Source organism: Hyperolius riggenbachi, chromosome 5, assembly GCF_040937935.1.
Source record: "Hyperolius riggenbachi isolate aHypRig1 chromosome 5, aHypRig1.pri, whole genome shotgun sequence".
Lineage (NCBI taxonomy): Eukaryota > Metazoa > Chordata > Amphibia > Anura > Hyperoliidae > Hyperolius > Hyperolius riggenbachi.
This window is the reverse complement of record NC_090650.1, coordinates 222,313,862-222,334,610: the sequence shown is the minus strand read 5'-3', so window position 1 is coordinate 222,334,610 and position 20,749 is coordinate 222,313,862. Positions and strand designations below refer to the sequence as shown.

The following is a 20,749-nucleotide window of genomic DNA, read 5'->3' as shown; positions in this document are numbered from 1 at the left end:
AGATTCCCCCACCTGAGCTGTAGATCTCTGAAGCTCATCTAGAGTCACCATGGGCCTCTTGACTGCATTTCTGATCAGCGCTCTTCTTGTTCAGCCTGTGAGTTTAGGTGGACGGCCTTGTCTTGGTAGGTTTACAGTTGTGCCATATTCCTTCCATTTCTGAATGATCACTTGAACAGTGCTCCGTGGGATGTTTAAGGCTTTGGAAATATTTTTGTAGCCTAAGCCTGCTTTAAATTTCTCAATAACTTTATCCCTGACCTGTCTGGTGTGTTCTTTGGACTTCATGGTGTTGTTGCCCCCAAGATTCTCTTATACAACCTCTGAGGCCCTCACAGAGCAGCTGTATTTGTACTGACATTAGATTACACACAGGTGCACTCTATTTAGTCATTAGCACTCATCAGGCAATGTCTATGGGCAACTGACTGCACTCAGACCAAAGGGGGCTGAATAATTACGCACACCCCACTTTGCAGTTATTGATTTGTAAAAAATGTTCGGAATCATGTATGATTTTCGTTCCACTTCTCACGTGTACACCACTTTGTATTGGTCTTTCACGTTGAATTCCAATAAAATTGATTCATGTTTGTGGCAGTAATGTGACAAAATGTGAAAAACTTCAAGGGGGCCGAATACTTTTGCAAGCCACTGTAAGTGGTGGACACAAAAGAAGAAAGAGAGAGTGCCTCCCCCATGCCTCTAATCTGTGGGTGGGCCAAGATTTTCAGGTGGGAGGCATGGAACATGGGAGCCAATTGTGCAGCCACAGAGTCTGACAACTACATAGCTTCCAACTGTCCCTTTTTCGGAGGGACAGTCCCTTTTTGGGAGCCCTGTCCCTCTGTCCCTCTTTCACCCTCATTTGTCCCTCTTTCAGGACTTTCTTTCTATATTTCTAATATATATATTTCTATACTAAAAATGTGTTTGATTGACTCTAAACTTTATTCCCAACCTTTAAATTGATATATTACTAATTGTAAAATGTTACTATGAAGGAAAATGAACCAGGATAGAAAGGACCAATGTGGTTTGAATTATAAAACAACATATTTCTCTTATGAAATCTTTATGGTATGCGTGACTAAAGGCGTGGTGAGGGCGTGGCCAGGGGTGTGGCAGGGGCGTGACTTAAGTGTCCCTTCATCTCATCTCAAAAAGTTGGGAGGTATGCAACTAGGACATTCAACTGCCCATCTGGGACATATTTGTACCTGGGACACGGACCCTAATTCTGGGACATGTCCCAGGTAAACTGGGATGTCTGGTTACTGTAAATAAATACACAATACTTTATGTGTCCTAGTAGTTTATGGTTGCCTTCACAATTATCCCTAAGATTTTCGGACACCTTTTTCTGTGTTTTTTTTGTATTTGTGGATATTCTGTTTGTGTTTTTATAAGATTTTTCAGAATGCGATTTACCCTTGCATATTTACGGCACTATCTTTTATTATCTTAAAAATCGGATGTGACTTTTCCACGACAAATGCGATTTCCCAGTGTATGCACTGACTTACATAACACGCAAATCACATTTCTGTTCCGAAAAAAACATACATGTAGGCCTTTTTTTTCTTCTTTGGGAAAATCACTTTAAAAAAAATCTTACAACAGCGACAAAAGACTTGCATTAGATGTATGTGCCAAAAATAATTCCGGGTACAACCTGCGTTGTACTTGGCGAAATAAATGAGTCTGATTGTGTGGCATTTTGTAAAAAATTGAAAATGCACATTATTTCTGTTATGAGTGAACCAAGTGTTCCTTAGTGGAACCAAGACCAAAAAAGAGCGATTCACTTTTTCTTTACTTGTACAGTATATAGTTCTTCAAAGGGGACATAATAACGTTAGAGGCTTCAGTAAGATGGCGCCCGTATCACAGTCAGTGACATAGCGGCGTTGGGCCTCTAGCGTCGTGCATCTCCGCATACCATGTGGGTGGAGAAAGGGTTTCTGTCAGGCTGAGGCCACACAATGATTATGGCTGGGCTGGAGTTTCGGTGACGTCACGGGGCCGGCAGTTCTGTGTTATTTCGCCTGCTGTTTCCGGGGTCGGTAATACTCCGAGTCCTGGGCATCTGGAAAGACTGAGCAGAAGACACCTTGGCTCCGCTCTACGTTCAACATGAACAGGATCTTTGGAAAGTCGAAGCCAAAAGTTCCTCCGCCCACCCTCACGGACTGCATCGGGAATGTAAGTGGCTGCCTGTCAGGCTGGAGACACAATGGAGTTGGTGGAGAGAGGGGCACTTACTAAAGACAAATCTACTGGGTCTTTATGGGCTATTGTTTCTGGATCTACTCCTTCCTTCTCCCTTGACAATGGCAGACATTCCCCCCAGCCACAGTGCATCTACTGCCATGAATCTCACGACCCCCACTAGGGTCAGTGTCAGGGCTGGAGGTAAAAACGCGTCACGGTTGTCAGGCTGTCGCTGCCGCTTCTTGCTCGGCTGGTTTTGACAGGCCTGTCTACGCGAGAGAGAAAGGGGAGGGCAGAGCCATTGCTTCCTGGTCCACTGTTTGGGTCTTGTGACTGTGACTCCAACACTCAGGTGATCATACTCTCATTAGTGAATCACACCACTCTGAAATCAGTTATGAAAATCATACTTGCCCTATCACTGATATTTCTCTGCTACAGATGTGTGGGCTTCTGCTGGTGGAGTTATCACATCTGATATATATCTATATCAGAAAACTGAAAGAGAAATTCAGCTAGCGTGATTGGTTGGACAGCACCTTTTTGAACGGCTAGATTTCCAATAGGTTGTAGTAAACTGTGCCCACACTATTTGGCCAGTTGCAACACTTTTTGCTGTAAGTGGGTACTGTGATTGAAGAACTGTTCCCTATGAGGTTTCCTGCTGGGTCTCCTAAAGTAGACTAGAGTCAGACTCATATCTGTGTGTTTTTTAAAACCTGCTTTTGTGATAGTTTTGGTTACTTTAGGGTCCTTTTACATCAAATCAGTTGCTGTCAGTTATACCTGAATGGACAACTGATGTGCAAGGTATTGTCCATGTTTCCCTATGACTCTGTTCACATTACATGCTTTTAAATAAAATCTGTTTCACAATGCACTGCTATGGAACACCTGATCAGTTAAAATGCTTCAGTTTTTCAGCATGCAGGTTGAAAGAGGACTAATGGCCCTTTACATGGATGGTCAGCTTTCACTGCACACTGACACTTGTAGTGATGCGAGCACACGTCAGAATGGTACCGTTATAGGGATTCAGGTGCGTGCTGTGGGAAAGACTGTCCGGCCAGAATTGCAACATCATGTGACCTAGACAGCAAGCCATTAGCCAAATAGACAGCAGTTTCCCGTCTGACTCACACTAGTGGAAGCAGGCCCTTAATTGCTTGCTGTCAGTTATAACTAAGGGACAACTGTGCAAGGTAATGTCTGTTTCCCTATGACCTGTTTCACACTGTACGCTACAAAACTGAAGCCTTTTCACTATGCACTGCTATGGAACAATTGATCAGTTGAAACGCATTTGTTTGTCAGTGCACAGTGTAAGTGCCTATCTCTACTGGGTGCCGTGTCCTTTCCGAATCAAACTTGGCACCCATGCTGCTCTAAAGACGCAGCCGAATCACTATAGCTGTGCTATGGGATGTGGCCTGCGGAAAACTGCTGCCAGTGCTATTTTTGTGGGGCGGCACATGATTTTTGGATTCAGCCTATTGATTTCAATGGACTGCAATACTGCATCAGAAATGAGTACATTTGAAATCGGCGCCGGTAGACTTGGGCGCAGGATACAGCGGTATATGCTTCTGCCCAAGTCCGGCCCGTTTTAAGTACTATTCCCCCTCCAGGCCGCCATGGATAGTGGGGGAATGAAATAATTCGGCTTCCAGCGATTGCTGGAGGCCGAATTATTGTGTTTTTAAGCAACCTCGGCTCCGTCTTCTGACAGCGCCGACGTTACTCACTGAGCTCTGCAATAGGAGTGATTCCTATTGTAGTCTATGGAGGCGCCGGTTGCGCCCAAATCTAGCAGCGCTGAAAAGCACTGCTCCGTCAGATATCGCGTGTGGGAAACTGCTGCGATCTGCGGCTATTGGAAATAGACCCTGAAGGCATTTTTACTCTTAATGCGTTGGTATGCATTAGTGTGCGTTTGTATGCGTTTTTTCAATAGCAGTGCATTGTAAAAAAGATTTCAGTTAAAACACGTTAAGTGGGAACTGTGCCATTGGGAAACATGGGCATTACTTTGAAAATCAGTTGTCCTTTCAGTTATAACTGAGAGGGGCCTAATGCTGGGCATACACGGACAGGAGGGAGGCTTATCAATCGAGCCTGATGGCTCGATTGATAATATCCGACGTGTCCGATACCCCGCCGGATCGATACTGTGCTCGATACCGGCGGGGAGAACAATGACAATAAACGAGCAGCTCATTAGCGGCGCCCGCAGGGACGAGCTGCAATCAATCCGCACGGACGAGCGGTGATGCGCCGCTACCGGCACGTAATCCTACCGTGTATGCCCGGCATTAGGCTTCTTTTACACTAGGTACTGAAAAACTGATGTTTTAACTTTCCATAGCAGTGCATTGAGAAAAAGCTTTTAGTTAAAATGTGCATAATGTGAATTGTGCCATAAGGAAACATGAACATTACAATGCACATCAGTTGTCCCTTCAGTTATAACTGACAGCACTTGATGTAGTGTAAAATGTTCCTTTTACAATCAAACTATTGCTGTCAGTTATAACTGAAAGGACAACTGATGTGCAATGTAAAGTCCATGTATCCCTATAGTCTCTTTAAAATACTGTATGGTAAAAATCTGAAAGCTTTTTCACAATACACTGCTATGGAAACTCAAAACACATCTGTTTTTCAGCATATAATAGAGGCCTTAGGCTTGGACACAAGCATTGTGAATCCCTATTCCACATCATTTGTGACTATATCTGATCAATTTTGTGTAGTGTAGGTCAGCCATGAGTTGGCAGTTAATCCTTTCACTACTGCCATTACAACTACCTCTCAGTGCCAGGACATTCTCTTTCTTTAAAGTGAATCTGTAGTTTAAAATGAAAAACAGATACTAACCTAAGGAGAGGGAAGGCTCTGGGTCCTATAGAGCCTTCACGGTTTCCTTGATCCCCCGCAGGCTTCACCATTCATATCTCCCACTGCGGGAGACTTTGGAAGTCTTTGCAAGCACTCATGGCTTCCAAAGACGGGCTGCTCTGTTCTGCGCATGCGTGAGTGCGTGAGAGAGGGCGTATGCGCAGTACGGATCAGCCCGGCTTTAGAAGCATGAAAGCTTATGAAGACTCCCGAAGCCCACCCAACGAGATAGCGGGGGAGCCTGCGGGGGAACAATGGAGATTGTGAGGAGACAAGAAAGGCTCTAGGACCTAGAGCCTTCCCTCTCCTTAGGCGAGTATCTGTTTTTTTTCTTTTTATTTTCACGTCAGACACTCATTAAGTGCTATGACACTGTAGCTCTTACATAGTATACCCAACCTATTCAATCTAGATATAATTTTTTCCGAATGTTATATATTTAATATAATTTTTTTATAAAGGACAAGTAAGGCTTTGTTTCTGTACCAAATATTTAAACCTATATGTTAAAGGGTACCTGAGATAACCCGCAATGTGCAAAAATAAGCACGTAAATCCAGTATGTCCATTATGGTACTGATACTCACAGGTCCCCACGTTACTCTGGACTCCCCTCTGTTCCTCTGCTTTGCCCCCTGTTCATGGGTCTGACTGATGCCAGTCAGATAGAAGACAAAGGTGCTCTCCTGCTGTCTCTGTTAATTCTGTCTATCTACACTGGATCAAGGCTGGTGTAACTAGGGGTCCTGTGCGCATCAGGAACCCCAAAATGTACACATTTACATGGTTTAGTACATTTTGGGTCACTTCAGATGCCCTTTAAAAAACAAAATTATATTTTTCTTAAGTGTATTTTTTTTAGTTTGCGAAGACAAAAGCTATTATAAATTGACATAGTAATGTATCATTAATTTCCGGTTATATTATCAATTTATTAATTTAGTCATTTTTTTTAAATTAAACATATTAATTGGTAGTGGATTTCTGTTGATTAATTTTTATTGTCCCTCGGGTTAAAGTTACCCAGAGAGGATTACAAGTAAAAATGTTATTCATACCTGGGGATTCCTCTAGCCCCATCTGCACGGGTCGCTCCCACGCAGCCATCCTCAGCCTTCTGCAGCTCCAGTACCGGGTCCCGTAACTTTGGACAGTCAAGGCCAGTCGACACTCTGTCTCTCTCTGGCGGAGAATAGTACTGCGCAGGCGCAGTAGGTCCCAGCCGCCGGAGAGAGCGCACTGCGCATGCTCAGACTGGCCACGCTGGTTGAAGTTACGGGACCCGGTATTGGAGCTGGAGAAGACTGAGGATGGCGGCGTGGGATCGACCCGTGTTTATGGGGCTAGAGGAAGTCCCAGGTATGTATAAAACTTTTACTTGTAATCCTTTCCGGTTAACTACAAGGGTTTTTTGTTTTTTTTGTTTTTTTTCATAAATAGACACAGATCACAGTCAGCAGCAGTTCTTTTCTCCCATACTACAAAGCACTGAGAGGGCAACCTTATTATTAATGAAAGAAATTGATTGGCCAATTTTACCACCTCCATGCCTACAGATTACTAGAATACAATACTATGAATAGACTATGTAGGTAAACTCCTGAAACTAATCACAACTACAACCAAAACGATTGTTCATGATCTTGCTCTGGGTGTCCAATGACCTACAGATGCTTATGGGCTTTCTGCCGAGCAGCCTGTGTTTTCCATGCAACCTCAGACATAGGTGGGATAATTGGTTTCTCAGCAGTGTGGATGAATGCAGGCCATACATGCATCGATTCTTTTATTTATTTATTTATTTTTCGGGAGATTTGATGACTCTGATCAAATTGGTAAGCAGTACACAAGTGCATTACCTATGTACTGCTGGTCACGCTAATCGCACAATGTGCTGTACTGGTGTTGGTAATAGTGCTTTGCACTGCCAGCAGTTTTCTGGTGTTGGTAATATTGCTGTGCAGTGTGCACTGCCAGCAGTTTGCTAGTGTTGGTAATAGTGCTGTGCACTGCCAGCAGTTTGCTGGTGTTGGTAATATTGCTGTGCACTGCCAGCAGTTTGCTGGTGTTGGTAATATTGCTGTGCACTGCCAGCAGTTTGCTGGTGTTGGTAATATTGCTGTGCACTGCCAGCAGTTTGTACCTCAGACTCATTGTTTCCTATGTTTTTCTTTGGGATGCCGAATCTGAAAATTACATCTGTTTGTTTTTTTTACCCTATCGTGTAAGGCTTTTCCAAAAACTATTTGTATTTAAATTGCCTTCTACAGACCAATTGTGTGGCAGTAAATGTACATAATATTTCTGATTTATTCAGTATGATCCAGTTTTCCTTGTTTATGTGGCACAATTGCATCAGTTTGATCAAAATGACTTTTTACACCTTTTTAAGTAGAAAATAAATATTCTGAATATTAATGTCAAATTAAAGGACATGCTGTTATAGTTCTCTCTCTTTTTTTCCCCAAAGGTTGACGGCAGGGCAGAGTCAATTGACAAAAAAATTTCTCGACTTGATGTAGAACTTGTGAAATACAAGGACCAGATGAAGAAAATGAGGGAAGGACCCTCCAAGGTATGTGTTGTCTGGTTATAGCTGTGTAGTCTAGGATTAAGCTTCCTACACACACTAGACTGATGTTAGCAAGGTGGCTGCTTGTGCCTGAACCCCCCCAACTTACTAGGAGGCACTCTAGGATGGGCACAGCATCAATACACTCATCCTTATAAGAGGAGCCATAGCAAGGACTGTCTAGGCACTGGACTTTGCTTGGCAGTCTACAGTAGGTTGCAGGATCAGTCATATATTTAGGTGTGCATCACAGTTTACACGACTACGTTTAGCTTGTTCAGGAGGAGGGTTTCTATTAAGGGAAAATTAATAACTGGAGCACCTCACCAGGCTCAAGTTTTATTGATATTCTGCCTAACTCTCCCTCTCAGTAGAATAATAAGATAATAAAGGGTACTTATCCATTATACCGTTTTACCATTTTGCTATTTAAATTATATTTACTCCCCTGTGGAAATCTACATATCATTTGGAAAGATAAGTCATGGCATTCATTTGCACTATGCCTCGTGTTGGTTTGATGCACCATCCCTGAGTTGGGGGGTATTGGAAAAGGTGAGTCCACTCCTCCTAAAGTGATTTCCCAGCTTTACTGGAATCATTGTGCACCTTGCCTGATCGTTGGGCTGAAGGCTGTCTTCAATTCGCTCGTACAACTTTTTGCTCCAACTCTGTCCATTTAGATAGTGGCCAATGCGTACCAGGACTCTCACCCGCTCCCTCAGCTTGCTCAGTTTAGGCTGGAAATTTGGGTTGCCATTTGCAGTGGACACCCCTCCCACCCCTCGGCTTTCCATTGATCTATAGATTTACAAAGGGGAGAATATATATAGCAAGGAAACAGCTAGTGATACATCCTTTTATTGACTTGCATTGATCTTGCCACCTTCAGGATGGAGATCCGTATGCAGATCAATTCAAACGATTGCCATATCTATAAAAAATAAAATAAAAAAAAAAGTTGGAAACAAAGCACCAAAATAAAAGTTCTTGCAGCTGTGTTACTGCTATTTTATGAGAAGCGGTGACAGAAAAAAATAAAAATAACAAGGCATTAAAAAAAATAAAATAAAATAACAAGGCATATTGCAGTGTGAAGTCTAATAGTCTGTCTACTGTGCCCTGCTCAGTTAGGGCTTATAACTAACAGCATCTGGTTCAGTGTAACCAAGCCCTTAAAGAGACACTGAAGCGAAAAAAAAAATGATATTATGATTTGTATGTGTAGCACAGCTAAGAAATAAAATATTAAGATCAGATACATCAGTGTAATTGTTTCCAGTACAGGAAGAGTTGAGAAACTCCAGTTGTTATCTCTATGCAAACAAGCCATTAAGCTCTCTGACTAAGTTAGTTGTGGAGAGGGCTGTTATCTGACTTTTATTATCTCAACTGTTCCTGGACTATTTACTTTTCCTCTGCTAGAGGAGAGGTCATTACTTCAGACTGCTCTGAAAGACTCATTTTGAATGCTGAGTGTTGTGTAATCTGCACATATTATAGAATGATGCAATGTTAGAAAAAACACTATGTACCTGAAAATAAAAGTATGAGAATATTTTCTTTGCTGCTAATCTTCTAGTAATTATTCATAGTACACAACCAATTCACTATATCATATTTTTTTTTTTCGCTTCAGTGTCTCTTTAAAGAAAAAACAGATACTCACCTAAGGAGAGGGAAGGCTTTTAGTCCTGTAGAGTCTTCCCGATCCTCCTACAGTCCCTGTTTTCCACCGCAGGCTCCCCCGCTAGCAGTTCACAACCAATTTGGTCATGGACTGCTTTTCCAGGTTGGGGATACTTTGGCAGTCTTCGGAAGCACTCGGGCTTCCAAATATGGACCGCTCTGTACTGCACATGCGTGCCCTCTTGCACATGCGCAGTACAGAGCGCTGGTCTTCTTAAACCTGAGCGCTTCTGAAGACTGCCGAAAGTCTCCAGCTGCGGGAGATTTAAACGGTGAAGCCTGCGGGGGAACGAGTAGACTAGCAGGAGAACGGGAAGGCTCTATAGGACCCAGAGCCTTCCCTCTCCTTAGGTTAGTATCTGTTTTTCTTTTAAATTTTACTTCAGATTAATTATAAGTATCTATCCCAGCAGAGAACTATTCAGAACACACACAATATCTGTGTTGTGTGCTCTTTTAGCAGTATTGTGCACTCCACTATTTACGTAAGTGTCTATCTTTAAAGGTGCGTACACACCTATGATGGTGTGTATGTCACTCATCGGGAATCGGGAACAGATCCCCTTGGGCAACATCGTCGGGCCGGCCAGTACAGATGTGTGTCAGCTGTGTAGCTGACGGCGCGTACTGTTGCTATGCAGAGGGACAACGGAGCGGCGCATGTGTGACATCACACGGGGGAGCTGCGTCTTCAAAGTAGTTGGAGTCCATTAAAGAGAACCCGAGGCGGGGTTCTGAGAATAAAATCCCCATACAGAGGCTGGGTCTGTCTATAGAGCCCAGCCTCTGTTGCTATTTAGATCACCCCTAAGCCCCCCCTGCGTTCTGCAATCCCCCCATAAATAACAGCCACGCTGTTGACACGCAGTTTGTCAGAGTGAGCTGTTTTTTCCTTTGTAACGTCAGTCTCCGCTCTACCCCGCCTCCTGCATAGCTCCGGTCCTCGCCCACGTCCCTTCCCTCCAATCAGCGGGGAGGGAAGGGACGTGGGCGAGGACCGGAGCTATGCAGGAGGCGGGGTAGAGCGGAGACTGACGTTACAAAGGTAAACACAGCCCGCGCAGCGCGGCTGTGATTTATGGGGTCTCCCTGAGCGCAGGGGGATTTAGGGGCGATCTAAATGGCAACAGAGGCTGGGCTCTATAGGCAGACCCAGCCTCTGTATGGGGATTTCGTTGTGAGAACCCCGCCTCGGGTTCTCTTTAAGTAGATCCACCAGGCTGATCGCTCATGGGTTGGGGGCCTCCATATACACACTTGATTGTCAGCATTGCTGACTTTAGGCAAGCGTATGTACTACATACCTTCATACTATTTGGTGAAGACAAAGCAGAACCACCTTCCCTATTTTGTAAAAAGAATTGCCTGTTTATCAAGAATAATTAACTGATAAAGAATATTCTGTAAAAGGAAATTCTGGAACAAAACCCACCTTTCCAAAAATAAAGTAAAATAAAAGAAAGTGAATAATCCTGAACGTGTATTCAAATATGCAGCATTTTATTTGAAAATTAATTTTTAAATTTAAACTAAACTTTTTTCTTTTATCATTCTCCAAACATTATTATAACAGCTGTTGAATATGCATTTTTCCCCTGTATTAGTTTATCATTGACAAGAGAATTGCACACATAGCATAGCCCTTAGTGCACTGCGGTGTTCTTTTCAATCATGTGGCATGAATATGCATGCATTTATGAAGCTGCTACTTTAAAAGCTACATAGCCAAGATAACGTGCTCTCTGTATTGACTCTTATAATTAGATACTCTGCAGTTTAGCACGCATACCATTTTGCTGAGTAAGTGGGTGTGTTTCTGTGTCAGGTTACTAGTCCTCTGGTCTAGTAGTGGGTAAAGGTGCGTACACACATGCGACTATAGTCGTTTGTAACGATCGTTCCCCGATCTTTACCAACGACGATCGTTACAAAAAACGAACCACCGACTATTAAGGCAAACGACGAACGAGGCAAATCGCTACAAAACAAAGTTCTGTCTTGGCGGATTTTTACCACCGACGATCGTTAGCAAAAGTGGTACATCGTTGGAAACGATCGTTCGTACCAGGCTGGACATGCGCATTTCACTTTTTCTCCAAGGAACTTTACAATTTTATGCGCAGGCGCATTAAGTGCTTTTACGTGGTGTAACGTTCGTTCTAACGATGTGATCGTTACACACTTTTTACAACTAACTTTACTTCGGTCGTTCTTTCGTCAATTAAAAGAACGTTCGTCGTTGACAACGAACGATCGTTGTCGCATGTGTGTACGTAGCATCAGAGGAAGAGATGTTGCATGTTAAAAGTAAATGCAAACTAATTGAGGTCTGTGACCACCAAAACTTTAGAGCATAAACAATTTCTGGAACCTATTCCAGCCAAATCACCTTAAAGGCCCCCTCACACTGAGGCGATTAGAGGCAGTTTACCGCTAATCGCCCGAGATCGCAAAATCGCTAGTGCAATGTTAAGTATAGGGCAGTGATCTCACTGCTGCAAACATTGGCTATTTGCGGCAAATGCGGTGCATGCATCGATGTTTTGAGCGATTACAATGTAAAAAAAACCCACTAATCGCAATTGCTCAAAAATCGCAAAAATGTACAGCAAAAAATGTTTTACGTTGAAAAGCGCAACGCAAAATGCTAGTGCCAATCGCTAGCGTTTTGCAATTCCCGGTGTGAATGGGCCCATTTACAGTAATGGGGAAGGGGTAGTACCTTTTTATTTCTGTCAATTTTCCCTCTTTTCACTTTTTTGACTTTTTACAGGAAATTAGTGAAAAATTTCTAGTAGTTTTATAGTCAGCATAGGTTCCAGGTTAGTCCTACAATCTAGAAGGAAAAAAAAATACACTTCTGTTTGTGTGTTTGTTTATATGGTTAAGGATTCTGCTTTCTGAATTTTGTGATACCCATGGAGAAAACATAGAGAACATGAAGAGGGTAATGTGCTCTCAAAACTAGACTCCTAGACACTCAGCTGAGCTGAGGTCTGTTCTGTCCAAATCACTAGCTGCCAATGATGACCACTTTTTAAATAATTTTGATGATTCTTACTACTACCTGAGGCACACTCCTTCAACACACATAGGTGTAGAGCCAGAGATGGCCACTAACCTAATTATCTGGGTCATTAAAGGATAAGCAAACTAGCCAGGAAACTAGCATGGTTCATATTAGTGGTTGTAAAGCATTGAGTTTATGGTTTCTCAAACACATCTACCTCCTTTTAAAATTATATAGCCATTTGCAGAAACCAGCAATAGGAGCACTAGTTTAGGCGCCCCCGATTTCCAACGTTGTTACTTAACCACTTGAGGACCGTGGGCTTTACCCCCCCCACCCCCCCCCTTAAGGACCAGACCCTTTTTTTTCCATTCAGACCACTGCAGCTTTCACGGTTTATTGCTCGCTCATACAACCTACCACCTAAATGAATTTTGTCTCCTTTTCTTGTCACTAATAAAGCTTTCTTTTGGTGCTATTTGATTGCTGCTGCGATTTTTACTTTTTATTATATTCATCAAAAAAGACATGAATTTTGTCAAAAAAATGATTTTTTAACTTTCTGTGCTGACATTTTTTCAAATAAAATAATGCAGCACGAAAAATGTGGACAAACATGTTTTTGATAAACAAAAAAAAAACCCATTCAGCCTATATTTATTGATTTGGGTAAAAGTTATAGCGTTTACAAACTATGGTGCAAAAAGTGAATTTTCCCATTTTCAAGCATCTCTGACTATTCTGACCACCTGTCATGTTTCATGAGGGGCTAAAATTCCAGGATAGTATAAATACCCCCCCAAATGACCCCATTTTGGAAAGAAGACATCCCAAAGTATTCACTGAGAGGCATAGTGAGTTCATAGAAGATATTATTTTTTGTCACAAGTTAGCGAAAATGACACTTTGTGACAAAAAAAGTTTCCATTTCTTCTAACTTGCGACAAAAAAAAAAATGAAATCTGCCACGGACTCACCATGCCCCTCTCTGAATACCTTGAAGTGTCTACCTTCCAAAATGGGGTCATTTGTGGGGTGTGTTTACTGTCCTGACATTTTGGGGGGTGCTAAATTGTAAGCAATTGTAAAGAAAATAAAATCTTCTATGAACTCACCGTACTCCTAACAGAATACCTTGGGGTGTCTTCTTAAAATGGGGTCATTTGTGGGGTTCCTATACTGCCCTGGCATTTTAGGGGCCCTAAACCGTGAGAAGTCTGGAAACCAAATGCCGCAAAATGACCCTTGAAATCCTAAAGGTACTCATTGGACTTTGGGCCCCTTAGCGCAGCTAGGCTGCAAAAAAGTGCCACACATGTGGTATTGCCGTACTCAGGAGAAGTAGTATAATGTGTTTTGGGGTGTATTTTTACACATTCCGATGCTGGGTGGGAGAAATATCTCTGTAAATGACAATTTTTTTTGTTTGTTTTTTTACACACAATTGTCCATTTACAGAGATCTTTCTCCCACTCAGCATGGGTATGTGTAAAAATACACCCCAAAACACATTATACTACTTCTCCTGAGTACGGCGATACCACATGTGTGGCACTTTTTTGCAGCCTAGCTGCGCTAAGGGGCCCAAAGTCCAATGAGTACCTTTAGGATTTCAAGGGTCATTTTGCGGCATTTGGTTTCCAGACTACTCACGGTTTAGGGCCCCTAAAATGCCAGGGCAGTATAGGAACCCCACAAATGACCCCATTTTAAGAAGACACCCCAAGGTATTCTGTTAGGAGTACGGTGAGTTCATAGAAGATTTTATTTTTTTGTCACAAGTTAGCGGAAATTGATTTGTATTTTTTTTTCCACAAAGTGTCACTTTCCGCTAACTTGTGACAAAAAATAAAATCTTCTATGAACTCACCATAGTCCTAACAGAATACCTTGGGGTGTCTTCTTTCTAAAATGGGGTCATTTGTGGGGTTCCTATACTGCCCTGGCATTTTAGGGGCCCTAAACCGTGAGGAGTAGTCTGGAAATCAAATGCCGCAAAATGACCTGTGAAATCCTAAAGGTACTCATTGGACTTTGGGCCCCTTAGCGCAGTTAGGGTGCAAAAAAGTGCCACACATGTGGTATCGCCGTACTCTGGAGAAGTAGTATGTGTTTTGGGGTGTATTTTTACACATACCCATGCTGGGTGGGAGAAATATCTCTGTACGGCGATACCACGTGTGGCACTTTTTTGCACCCTAACTGCGCTAAGGGGCCCAGAGTCCAATGAGTACCTTTAGGCTTTACAGGGGTGCTCAAAATTTAGCACCCCGCCCACTTGCCAGGACAGTTAACAAACCCCACAAATGACCCCATTTTGGAAAGAATACACAACAAGGTATTCCATGAGGGTAATGGTGAGGTCATTGAAAATTTTATTTTTTGTCACAAGTTAACGGAAAATGACACTTTGTTAAAAAAAAAAAAAAAAAAAATTCTAAAAAAACCTAAAATCTTCTATGAACTCACCGTGCACCTCCCATAATACTTTAGGGTGTCCTCTTTCCAAAATGGGGTCATTTGTGGAGTCTGTCCTGGCATTTTAGGGTCTCTGCAATCATTACATGTATGGCCATTATTAGGAGTTTCTGCTATACTCCTTATATTGGGTATACGGGTAATGCACTCTGGGCTGAAAGGAAAAATGGCAAACATACCTTGCTCCACATCAATGGCAGATCTTCCTCCACATCAATGGCAGTGATAACCTCAGGAGAGAGACACCCCGTGCCACCCTGCACTCAGGGTGAGCCACCAACTTATGTGACTGGGCCTCAGAACTTTAGTATACAGCATTATGCCTGTAGTATACAGCAATATGCCTGCCAATAGAGATGACTCTGTGTGGCATTAAAGTATCATCATAGGCCCAAAGTAAATCACATATAAACCAGGGGTGTCCACACTCAAGGGAAATTCAAACATGCCGTCTTATATCGCCAACCCAGGACAGATCAGCAATATCAAGCATGGAAACCGATCCTCCTTCCGACTTTTATGCTTACCTGTTTGGTTTTCAAGCTTACCTCTCCTCCCCCTGGGACAATGTGCGAAAGACCACGGAGTGTGTGCCTACTCCTGTGTCTGGAGTTCCCTAGGTTCTAATAGTGTACCTGCTCGTGGTACCTCTCAAAGCACTCCCCTATGCATAGGCCAGGCTGGTCAGGACATTTGGGACAATAAAAACTGGTGTCATTCCTTCTTCTAGCACTGCTGCAGACACGACAACGTTTTCTTAGGATGCCCTGGGGGGGCCCTGGCACCTCCTGGATACAGGAGGTCCAGAAAGATCTGTTCCTGAAATTGAAGGAAAGATCCAGTTCTCCCAGCCTTACTGTAGAGAACAAAGCTGTTGTAAACTGCCAATTGAATTAGATAAAAAGACACTTTCTTATACCAGCGTCTTGTTTTCTGGGAAATAGGGCGCTAACCTCTGGTCATTGAAGTCCACCCCTCCCATGTTTACATTATAGTCGTGGACGACAAGGGGCTTTTCAATGACCTCAGTTGCCCGTTGAATTTGGACTGTCGTGTCTGTGTGAATGGTGGACAGAAAGTAAACGTCCCTCTTGTCCCTCCATTTCACCGCGAGCAGGTCGTCAGTACGTAAGGCGGCCCTCTGCCCCCGTTCAAGTCTGGTGGTAACGAACCGTTGGGGGAAGCCCTGGCGACTAGGCCGCGCAGTGCCACAGCATCGGATTCCTTCTAACTTTAAGTGCTGATAGAGGGCCACACTTGTGTAATAGTTGTCCACATAAAGATGGTACCCCTTCTGGAACAAGGGTGACACCAAGTCCCACAAAACCTTTCCACTGCTCCCCAGGTAGTCAGGGCATCCGACCGGCTCCAATTTTGAGTCTTTTCCCTCATAGACCCTAAAATAAGATGTATAGCCTGTGGCCCTTTCACAGAGCTTATACAGTTTCACCCCATACCGGGCGCGCTTGCTTGGGATGTACTGTTTGATGCCAAGGCGCCCGGTAAAGCGTAAGAGGGACTCGTCTACGCAGATGTTCTGTTCAGGGGTATAAGCATCTGCAAATGTTGAGGACAGGTGGTCTATAAGGGGCCGAATTTTGTGGAGCCGGTCATAAGCAGGGTGGCCCTTTTCATGACAGGTTTTGTTGTCGTTGAAGTGCAGGAAGCGCAGGATGGACTCAAATCATGTCCTGGACATGGCAGCAGGGTACAAGGGAACATGATGTACTGGGTTCGTAGACCAATACGACCGCAATACATTCTGTTTCATTAGTCCCAAGTGAAGGATAAGGGCCAAAAAGATTTTAATGTCGGAAACTTGGACTGGTTTCCACCGGAAAGGCTGGGCATAGCTGCTCTCCGGGTGCTCGGAGATGAATTGTGTGGCTTTACGGTTGGTCTCAACCACAATTAAGTCCAAGAGAACCTGGGTGATGAACAGCTGCAAAAAGTCTAGGGCCGTTCCTAGATGAGCTGTCGCCACCTGGACTCCAGACTGGGCGGTGAAAGGGGGCACTACGGGTGCGGCGGAATCAGGGGATTGCCAATCTGGATGTGCCAGCACCTCTGGGAGTCTATGGGTACTACGGGCCCGTCTTCTTCTTGGTGGCTGCGACGGGGGTACTACTGCACGTGCCACCGTACCAGTTTCAACTTCCATGCTGGCGCTCACCACTTCACCAGGGTCTACGGAAGTACTGGTACTAAGTCCAGGAGATGCTGCGCTGCTGGTGCCTGCCTCACCAAGAAAACTCTCATCAGCGCTAGCGCCACCCTGCTGCCCTTGAGGCGGATCCTGCGCCACCTGCGGTCTAACGACATGGGGTCTGGTACGCCTGGCTCTAGCCAGGACCAAAACCTCGTCATCACTTTCGGTCAGAGAACCACTGCTTTCCACAGGTTCAAATTCGGACCCGGATGATTCGTCGGCTGAGACTACCCAAAAGCTCTCATCCGACTGGTCCATGTACCTGTATACTTCCTCATCGGAAATCCCCCTTCTTGCCATTGTGGACTGCTAAATTTATGGGGTTTTCCTCCGAGACTACCCAGAAAAAAAGAGCACCTACCTAGCAAAAGGGAGTATTTGAGAGGTATTGGGGTGGTGGCGAGTGGGGTCTCAGAGGCAATCAAACAATCACTGGACAATCAAATACAATTACAGCACAATCGAATCCAATCACAGTACAAGCAAAACTGATGCACTCGGAAGGTGGTGGTTGGAGGTGGTGGGGGGGAGGGTGGGGTTGGGGGTGGCGGGAAGTGGGGTCTCAGAAGCAATCAAACAATCACGGGACAATCGAAGCAGATCACGGGACAATCAAATACAATCGCAGCACAATCGAATACAATCAGAGCACAGACAAATACAATGCCCTCGGACGGTGATTAGGGGGGGGGGGGGGGGGGGGGGGGTCTGAGGGCGATTTGAGGGGGTGGGGGGTTGATCAGGAGCCTGCACAGGGCAGACTGAGTCCTGATCTGATGAGAGGCAGACACGGGGTTACTGATCAAAGATCAGTTAGTGATTTCTGGGGAGGACAGATGTAAACAATGCGCAGGGGATGTAATCAGGAGGGGGGTCTGAGGGCAATCGAGGGTCTGGGCAGGTGATCGGTTGCCCCCGCAGGGCAGTTAGGGTCTGCTCTGATGGGTGGGGGTGCTGAGGGGTGATAGACAGGTGATCAGAGGGGGATCAGGGGGTAAGGTAGCTGTATACAGATGTATACAGGGGGTAGTCTGGGATGAAGTCTGGGGGTGATCTAAAGGTAGGGGGGGGATCAGGGGTGATTAGGAGGCAGTTAGGGACCTAAGCTAAGGGATAGCGTCGATAATTAGTGGCAGGTTGGGGGGGGGGGGGTTTAGAGGGGTGCAAGGGTGCTGGCAGGGGTCTGCTGTGGTGATCAGGGGGGGGGGGGGGTCTGAAGGCTGGGGTGGGAGATCAGGGGGGCTGTGGGCAAAAAAAAGCACTGTTGTGGATACTCACAGAATGCTTCCTCCTCGCTGGTGGTCTCTGCAACAATGAGACCACGAGGCGAGGAGGAAGCATGTATAAGGCACTTTGTTTACCTAACAAAGTGCCTTATACGCACTGATTGGCCGGATTTTTATATTCCTCCGCTCGCCGGCGCTGCTAAGTGGCCGGCGAGCTGGAGGCTAAATTGCCGGCTATCGATCCCCGGCGGAGGATCGCGTCACGGATGACGTGATCGCTCCGCCCATGCCCATACAAGGACCGCCGCCATTTGTACATGCGGCGGTCCTTGCGGGGTCCACTTCCGGGCCGCCATTTGTACATGCGGCGGTCAGGAAGTGGTTACGCTGCCTCCTTTCCAGTGATAGCAGCAGCACAGCTCCTATACATCTCTACACTGAGGTTCGTGATCAGCGTCATGACGTTGCTGCTATCGCTGGAAGGAGGCAGCTTAAAGGGGCACTACAGCGAAAAACTGTAAAATTTAAAATATGTGCAAACATATGAAAATAATTACATTTTATTTTCCTGAGTAAAATGAGCCATAAATTGCGTTTCTCCTGTAATGCTGTCACTTACAGTAGGCAGTAGAAATCTGACAGAAGTGACAGGTTTTGGACTAGTCCGTCTCTTCATAGGGGATTCTCAGTAAGGCTTTTATTCTTTATAAAGATATTCCGTAAAAAGGATTTAAACAATGATGCTGGCCAGCTTCCCTGCTCGCTACACAGTTTATTGGCAGTTGGACAGAGCAACTGCCATTCACTAAGTGCTTTTGATAATAAATATATCCCTGAGAATCACCTATAAAGAGATGGACTAGTCCAAAGCCTGTCACTTCTGTCAGATTTCTACTACCTACTGTAAGTGACAGCAACATAGGAAAAAAGTAATTTGTGGCTCATTTTACTTTGGAAAAAAATTTACTTTTTATTTGTATATGTTTGCACATATTTTACATTTTACAGTTTTTTTGCTGTAGTGCCACTTTAAGTAACAGCGCCAGAGATTGGGTTGTGGGGGGCATCTATACTAGTGCGCCTATTGCTGGCTAACTTATACTGGAGTACCTACACCTTGCTAACCTATACTGGGGTCAGCTGTACCTGCCTAACCTATACTGGGGGACGGCTGTACCTGGCTATCCTATGCCGGTGGACACCTAGACCTGACTACTTAAACAGTGGGCACCTATACCTTGCTAACCTATACTGGGGGCACCTATACCTGGCTACCTATATTGGGTGCACCTACTGTATACCTGGCCACCTTTACTGGGGGCACTGATATCTAAATTCCTATATTGGGGCACCTATTCCTGGCTACCTACACTGGGGGGCTAAATACCGCACCAAAAATAACTATCGAGCCCACGGGTAGGAAAGTTGGAGGGTGAAATTTTTACACTCTCGCCTTGGGTAAAATTTAGCCAAGAAAATGACCTGATTAGAAGTTGAAGCTTAGCTTCCAATGCGCACTCTGCATCACCCACATGGGAGGGGCTCTTCTACTCGGGTCAGCTTATACTCTCCATTGGTGTGCTGATCCCTCGTCGTGTACCTCTGATAGTGACATGTTCCCCAGGCGACGATGTTGACAGCAGTGTCATCAATATCTGGCGGCATACTGATATATTTATTTATTTGTATTGTATTCAATACAATAACCTGCTAGGGATTCCGAAGACAGATGGGCACTGTGCGGTGGGCGACACAGGACAGATAATGTATAAATGCACACACGGGGGGTACATTTATACACTAGGGGGGCAGTGGCGAGGCAGCGGACACGACTGATTCCTGAGATTTCATGTTGGAGGAGGCCGCAATAGCAGCATAGGGGGCGATATACAGGCTGGAAACGCGAACAATCACTCGCGTTCCCATGCCTGTCGGCTGATGAAGGCCAAACCGGAAGTGCTCGTCGGCGGGTCCTGGAGCGTCAGAGCGGGGCTGCGAGGGCACCGATCGGCTGCAGGGGGCTGAGGGAAGCCCCAGGTGAGTTAATCTCATTTTTTTCCCCCGGCTATAGGTTCAATTTAAGGTGGAACATTCAGGACCAAACACAGGTTACGGTAAAAACATCTGGTTCTAAATTGTATTTCTTTCTTTTTAGAATATGGTCAAGCAAAAAGCCTTGAGAGTTTTGAAACAGAAAAGAATGTAAGTCCTTTATTTTACATTAATGTCAATTTATAAAGTTCTCATAAATTGAATGTGGACTTGGTAACATCATGGGCGGTTTAAGGTGGCCATTAACAATATGATTCTTTGGACAATCATTTCTCTGATTAGATTGTAATCTCGATTGGAAATGATTTGTTCCGGCCCAATAAAAAATGTAAAGCTGCTATCCAATTCAAAAAATGATTGAGTCTTTTGATCTGATCAAGTTGGATAGCAGCTTTCCTTCC

The 20,749-nt window shown here is 44.5% G+C and overlaps 1 protein-coding gene across 1 annotated transcript in view; it reads left to right on the top strand.

Annotated features, from left to right (window-relative positions):
- Positions 1-1,954: 1,954 nt before the first annotated feature.
- Positions 1,955-20,749, top strand: part of CHMP5 (charged multivesicular body protein 5) — a 44,657-nt gene continuing 25,862 nt past the window's right edge. The window contains exons 1-3 of the mRNA XM_068236690.1: positions 1,955-2,205; positions 7,583-7,687; positions 20,452-20,498. Of these exons, the coding sequence (XP_068092791.1) occupies positions 2,137-2,205; positions 7,583-7,687; positions 20,452-20,498 (221 nt within the window). The 5' untranslated portion in view covers positions 1,955-2,136. The remainder of the gene's footprint in view (positions 2,206-7,582; positions 7,688-20,451; positions 20,499-20,749) is intronic.